At 43.2% G+C, this 7645-nt stretch overlaps 1 protein-coding gene across 2 annotated transcripts; it reads left to right on the top strand.

Moving 5' to 3' along the window:
* The first annotated feature begins 275 nt into the window (after positions 1-275).
* Positions 276-5196, top strand: gpr185a (G protein-coupled receptor 185 a). Of its 2 annotated transcripts, XR_006927933.1 has the most exons (3): positions 276-625; positions 1128-2278; positions 2404-5196. XR_006927933.1 is itself a non-coding variant. In XM_046867116.1 (2 exons), the coding sequence occupies exon 2, from the start codon at positions 1151-1153 to the stop codon at positions 2102-2104; it is 954 nt and encodes a 317-aa protein (XP_046723072.1). In that variant the 5' UTR covers positions 276-625; positions 1128-1150; the 3' UTR covers positions 2105-5196. The 2 variants fall into 2 exon arrangements, 1 of the variants encoding a protein (XP_046723072.1); XM_046867116.1 differs by having other exon boundaries at positions 1128-5196.
* Positions 5197-7645: the final 2449 nt, after the last annotated feature.

Raw genomic sequence — 7645 nt, 5'->3', positions numbered from 1 at the left:
CTCTCTCCCCATGTCTCTCTCTCTCTCTCTCTCTCTCTCTCTCTCTCCCCATGTCTCTCTCTCTCTCTCTCTCTCTCTCTCTCCCCATGTCTCTCTCTCTCTCTCTCTCTCTCTCTCTCTCTTCCCTATCACTCTCTCTCTCTCTCCCCATGTCTCTCTCTCTCCGCCCTATGTCTCTCTCTCTCTCTCTCTCTCTCTCTCTCTCTCTCTCTATCCTCCTTCCTCTAACCCCCGTTATGACTCCTATGAATCGGTACAGAATGGAGTGCGCGTGACGCCACGGATGCGTGAGCCGGACTCAGACCAATTGCGCGTGAGCAGCTGGACGCCTGTGTCGGCGGAACCGCAAGTGCGTGAGAAGAGACAGGAGGAGATAATAATGATGATGATGATGATGATGATGATGATGATGATGAAGATTCAGCAGAAGCCACACGGAGAGAGCGCGCGGATCGGAGCGGGTTTCTCCGAGAGAAGATCTCCCTCCTGATGGTGCTGAACCGCGCGGGATGCAAGACTCTGAACTGCACGAGACAATCTTCATCTTCATCTTCAGCACCATCTTCACCCTCTTCACGCTTCTGCACATGAGGGAGCAGAGATGGAGGCTCGGGCCGACTCCTGGGTTCGTGATGATCTTTGTCTGAAATAGCGTTTTAGCTTTTAGTGGATGAAAGGCATCAACGATTTTTCCAGAATGTTTTCCTAGCTGGTGTGTGAAAGATGAGGTGTGTGTGTGTGTGTGTGTGTGTGTGTGTGTGTTTTCTCTGGGTGTCTATAAATAGCATGTTTACTCCTAATTTAGTCTCCTGAGCCGCTTTGTCCTTGCAGCTTCTCAGACTTTTCTTGAAGCTTTCTCCTCAGGTGTGGATTATGATGGATGCTACTCAGTTCCTCTCTGTTAACTCAGGTGTTAATTAGATGTTCCTTCATGTCTTAAGGTGTCTATTCAGAGCTGTAAGTGTTCAGTAGGTGCTGCAGGAGCTCTGATCAATTTCTCCTTTAACCTGAGTTTAATTTGGAGGCTTTTCTGTAGGTGATGTATGTTTTTTCTTCTTACTTTTCTCTCTTTTATGACCACCGTCCTGCCCCGCCTCTTCTCCTGTTCTTCCTGTCTTCACCGTCAGTGATTCATCCTCATGCCGCAGCAATGAGTAACACACACCCCAACATGTCTGCTTTAATCCCGGATGCGAAGGTGAGGAACGTGAGCGTGGAGCTGCTGTCCCTCAACCCCTGGGACGTGGTGCTGTGTGTGACAGGAACACTGGTGTGCTGTGAGAATGCCTTGGTGCTCGTGTTGATCGCACACACTCCCTCACTGAGAGCGCAGACGTTTGCGCTCGTGGCGAGTTTGGCGTCTGCCGATCTGCTGGCCGGTCTGAGCTTGATCCTAAACTTCATTGTCATCTACATGATGAACACTGACTTTGTGACGTTGCTGTCGGCTGGCCTGCTCATCACCGCCTTTTCGGCATCGGTGCTGAATGTTCTGGCCATCACAGTGGACCGCTACCTGTCACTGTACAGTGCTCTGACATACCACACAGAGCGCGCCGTCACCTTTACCTACGTGGTGATGGTGCTTGTGTGGTCCACGAGTGCTGCACTCGGTTCTCTGCCCGTTCTCGGCTGGAACTGTCTGCGTGATGAAGCAACCTGCAGCATCTGCCGCCCGGTGCACAAGAGCAACGCGGCTGCGCTCGCCATCTCCTTCCTTCTGGTCTTCGCCCTCATCCTGCAGCTGTACCTCCAGATTTGCAAGATTGCAGTGCGCCATGCACAACAGATTGCGGTGCAGCATCACTTCAGGGCCGCCTCGCACGCCGCCTCGGCCGCCAAAGGCGTCTCCACGCTGTCCGGCATCTTGGGCACGTTTGCACTCTGCTGGGTTCCACTTGCCATGTACTCACTGGTGGCAGATACGTATTATCCATCGACTTACATGTATGCCACTGCGCTTCCAGCTATCTGCAGCTCAATCATAAACCCCATCATTTACGCCTTCAGGAACCCGGACATCCAGAGGTCACTGAGGCTCGCTTGTTGTGGATGTACGCCCTACGGCTTTACAATGCGACCACGGACACCGAGTGATGTGTAACAATTTACTAATTGCAAAAGCTATGTCAGAAATCTTCAACTCTCCAGCAGTTTTTAATCCATATCTATATCTGTAGCTTCTGCAGTGTGTGTGATCACCACTAACATCTAAAAACCTGAAACAGTGGAAGCCCATGGCTTGTTTTCCATCTGAGATTAAACTTCTCTTTCAGAGGTGGGTGTATTTGCGTTGTGGATCTGAACGTGCAGAGTAATAATACATTTTATGTCAAATGTTAAAAGCAGTTTTTTCTGTATTGCTCTACATGTGTAACTCATAATTGAATCTCATATGTTCAGGAGATATCCAGAGATTCGTATAAGTGAAGTTGGCCTGGTGGGTTTGATGTTCTTGTTGGAGGTAATCCCACACACTGCACAGCTACAGCTGATGGACATTGGGGTTAAAAGCTGCTGAGGTTTGACTTTAACATGCACAGACGGTCCATATATTGTAATGTTCATGCGTATGGAAGTTGCGTGATGTCGGTGAAATCTGAGTGTAATGATGTTTAAATCATGGTGTGTTTAATGTTTTGGTCAACATCTTATATTTCATTAGATTAGAAACACATGTGTGAAAGCCAGTCACAGATGTAGCATCAATCCTTTGTGGTCAGTCGCCTTTAAGCACTGTGAAATGCCTACAGACTTCCGAGACAGAGCTGATAGACGTGGAGCTGATGAATGTTCACTGTATTACTTGATATATCTTTAGAAATTGGCTTTTTCACTAAAACTCAGCTTGAGAAGAAGAAATGAGTGTGAAATGCTGCCAATACCTGATGAATACACCTGCATGAGGACAGTGGTAGAGCACAGTTTGGTCATTTTTCTCCTGAACTACATGATCTACCTGATCCACCAAACCTGATCATGGAGTGTCAACTTGGATCAGATGTGTTTATCCAGAAAAATCCCCAAGCTGTGCTGAGCTCCAGTCTGGAGGTGTGATACTGAATTTTGTATGCTCGTGATTTATTATTTTACAAAATTCTTGTTAAATTATTTCATTGTCAAAAAACAACAGCCTAAAAAACAAACAAACAGGAAAGACAGAATTCTCACCATTTCATGTTAAAGAACGATAGAGTAAGAGTGATAATAGTGTCGGCTATGCAGTCTGGAACTGCTTGTCAGGCAGAGACAATCATACAAACTCAAAATCGAACTATATTCACTTGATGTTAACTATACACATGACCATGACAGAATGTGAGAGAGCACCATGAGTCCACTGGAGAGTGGGTGAGATGATGGAAGGGGGCGGGGCTTCCAGGTGGATTGATTAATATCAGAGAATTTTGAAAAACCTCCAAATCTGTCCATCATTCCAGAGTGACGTGATTGGGTCACTTAATATTTTATTGTGGATTAAAAGACTGATCTTCTGGAGTAATAACTCCTACTGCCCTACTACGATGTTAAATATCATTCAACACGAATGCACAGGACTGCGTTATTTATTCCACTGCCGCTCGATCCTGCAGTTCTGCTGTAGTTTGGGACAAACACCTCGATTTCAGCACTTCATGATGACTGTAGAGCAGCACAACCTTCACACAGAGGTGCAATAAAGTCCATGTATTTATCTTCTAGTAGTGATGGACATCACTAAAGCACATCCTGTGTTTATATACAGACGTTAATGAAATCCACAGTTTTTTCAACACTGAGGTTTTTTGCTGTTTACGATGAACATTAAAGGGAAATGTGTTTGTGTATGATATCAGTATATCATATCAGTGCAGCCTGGTAGTGTAGTTACTGCATCGATCCGCAGTATTCCTGATCTACATCTGTCTATTTCTAACATTTCTGATGGAAAATTGGGGTGTAAGAAATGGGGCGTGATGGGGTGGGACATGTGTAATGTGTTTTATGTATTTGTAATCAAGGTTAATGCAGCTATCAGTTACCCCATGTCACAGAACGTCCTGCGTTACTTCCTGTTCTCACTTACGTTATAGCAGCTATAAACCGTTCCCTCACCGGCATCACACTTTTTTCTCTCCTAAAAACATTCTGTCTTTCAGAAAACTGCACATATTCAAGTGGATGATGTGAAGTGAAAATCCTAAAATGAAATGCAAGGTGACGTGGATCATGTGTTGAACACGTCCCTGTGAAGGATCTGTTGCTATAGAAACAATAACGTATTAGAGTGAGTGCATTGATATAAACCTGTGATCGTTGTTCTGATGTTCTAGCTGCTGTTACAGAACAATCGTCTGTCCTCCTGACTGAAGACGTAAACAGTATTACAGTATTATAACTCAGTCCTGATTTCTGTTGTTCAAGTTAAGACAGTAGGAGGAGACGTGCCGTGTCTCATTACCCCATGACGTCTTATTCACTTTGAGAAACGCGTTTAATGAGCACAGATGAGCTTTTTCTTCTTTACGTTACACCATGATGTCAGCTTGGAGAGAAGTAGAAATCGGATTCATTTTTGCCTTACCCGTGTTCTCAGTGGCAATAATGTACTGTACTGTGTCTATTAATAACAAAAATGCAAAATGAAGTAATAATATTCTTTTGTAAGACTATTAGAGGCACATAAACCTGCTGTATGCATGTCATCACGTTTGTGAGAAGTAGCTTGCGCACCTGTAAGGTGTAATTGAGCACTTACAGATTTATGATCGTATCTTGAGACTGTGCACTGAAGCGTTCTCACCTCCTGTATGCTTGAGTTTGTGTGTTTGTAGATCAGCCAAAGAGCTAAACATTTAAAAAAAAATAACACAGTGTGTATTGTACAACGTGCACTATTCCAAATAATCCTGCTGATAGAAGATGTCAGTATTTCTGAATGTAAGGTGCCAAGATTTCTCCATCGAGTGACTGAACTTTCGCTTTGATTTTGTAACGACGCATTCGCACTCATGTTGAAATGAAAGTTGTGGTGAATAATTTCAATATTTTTGTACAGTAAAATGTTTTGCATTAATAATAAGTAGCTACTTGGGTGTAACATCTGATGCTTGACTTAATCCATGATCCATATTTGAGTGATCTGCATTAGCATAGGTTTTTTTTTTATGTAAGTACTTGAATGGTTCTATAAACTTCACTTCATCGCTCCTCAAATCTGCTGCTGTGTTTTATTTATTCAGAAGTTCAGGAGAAATCGGAGTAAATTTGAATAAATCCACACTACACATAGATCAGAAAAAAAAACAGTATGAAGACCCAGAGAAGATTTCTAATGTTCTAATTTTTTTTAAAGCTGACAGTTTCACTCATCTTCTCTTTGTGATGTTGAAACCACTCCACGCCATCATCGTGTTTCAGTATGAGTTAATTACATGTGCCTTGACAGGACACACACTCATCAATCGCACGCTAATGGCTGTGACTAGCAGAGAAAACTGCTAGTGTCCACTGTGTTGTTTGTCAGCTGAGAGTCCAGAGGGACGTCGGTGGGGAGTTGGCTGAGGGCGAGGACCAGATGGAGCTTCTCAGATGGAGGGCGAGTATAACGTCACATCCATGGTGGGGATCTGTGGAAACATAACAGATTTTACACACTTCTTTTGGACAGTGGTGATGGACCCTTGTGCAGGCTTTACATTCACACGCTTACCAGGTTTCCTTAAAAATATCAACTATTTTATAAATTATACTTTAAAAATAACCTAGCAACCCTGTAACCATGAGAACACCTGTACACCTGCACTTGCTGAACATCTAACATCAACACCAATACATACTATCTACAGAACACCTACACCAATACGCACCATCTACACCATTATCTACACCTACATTTACACCAATACACACCATCTACACCATTAGCTACACCAACACATACATCTACACCAATAAACACCATCTACACCTACACCAATACACACCATCTACACCATTATCTACACCTACATCTACACCAATACACACCAACTACACCAACATCTACACCAATACACACCATCTACACCATTAGCTACACCAACACATACATCTACACCAATAAACACCATCTACACCAACACCTACACCAATACACACTATTTACATCATTATCTACATCTACACCAATACACACCATCTACACCAACATCTACACCAATACACACCATCTACACCATTATCTACACCAACACCTACATCTACACCAATACACCATCTACACCATTATCTACACCAACACCTACATCTACACCAATACACACCATCTACACCAACATCTACACCAATACACACTATTTACACCATTATCTACACCAATACTAATGCACACCATCTACACCAACATCTACACCAATATACACTATTTACACCATCACCTACACCAATACTAATACACACCATCTACACCAACACCTACACCAATACACACCATCCACACAAACATCTAAATCAAAACACACCATCTACACCAACACCAATACACAGCATCTACACCTTCATCTACACCAATACACACCATTTACACCATCACCTACACCAATACTAATACATTCCATCTACACCAACACCTACACCAATACACATCATCAACACCATCATTTACACCATCACCCACACCAACATACCATCTACACCATTATCCAAACCAATACGACACCTACACCAAAACACACCATCTACACCATCATCTACCCCAACACCAACATCTACACTAATATCCTCCATCTACACCTACAGCAATACACACCATCTACACCATCATCTACACCAACACCTACACCTACACCAATACACATCATTTACACCATCATCTACACCAATACATACCATTTACACCACCATCCATACCAACACACATCACATCATAACCTTGTGCTCCAGAACATCTGATCACATGCACATTATCAACTTGTGCTGTTAATATCATGAACAGAAGCTACGCTAATTCCTCTCCACTGCTTCTCTTTCTCTTTCCATCCCGAGGCATTCTAAGTTTGCTCCAGCTCCAGTCACGTCCCACCTCATGAAGATTGTGGACCTTTAAAGAAGTAGATGTTCACAAACATCCTGAACCATCTAGAGACGTACCAGTGCCAATTGGATCCCACTTTATGTGGAGTTTGGACACTGGACCTCTTTGAGTGTTTGAAGGCTCTGGCATGGAGAAGCTGGTGTTGGATCTGATGATGTTTGCAAATGTTGAGCTATTTTATGAGACAATACAAATAAACGTGAATTTAATTTAAACAATCTATCAGAAACTGGAGTATGGTTAAAAACCTTGTCTTTATTTAGTCTTAACATATACAAGTCAGAGGCTTAAGGAGATGGGAGATGTTATGTAACGTGGGTAGTTCAGGGATGATCACCAGTGTGAACTGGTAAATGAAAATCTTGAGGCTTCCTCCGAAGTGGAGCCAGGAGCATGGAAATACGAGGAATACTAGTGGTAGGACGTCCGGTAGCTCTCATGGCAATGAGTAGATCCGACCGTGACTGAGGTGGAATCGGGACCTTATAAAAAAAAGCACAACAACGCATGTACTTCTTCAGAAGTCTCAAGAAATCTCTTCTGTCCCCGGAGATTTTAACAAGTTTCTACCGCTGCATCATTGAGAGCATC

The sequence above is a fragment of the Silurus meridionalis genome, chromosome 15 (genome assembly GCF_014805685.1).
Source record: "Silurus meridionalis isolate SWU-2019-XX chromosome 15, ASM1480568v1, whole genome shotgun sequence".
NCBI classification, from domain to species: domain Eukaryota; kingdom Metazoa; phylum Chordata; class Actinopteri; order Siluriformes; family Siluridae; genus Silurus; species Silurus meridionalis.
The sequence above is the reverse complement of the archived record's forward strand: the minus strand, read 5'-3'. Positions and strand labels throughout refer to the sequence as shown.

Excerpts from the sequence above, each read along its gene's own strand:
- gpr185a (XM_046867116.1), top strand. The coding sequence starts at position 1,151 with ATGAGTAACACACACCCCAACATGTCTGCTTTAATCCCGGATGCGAAG.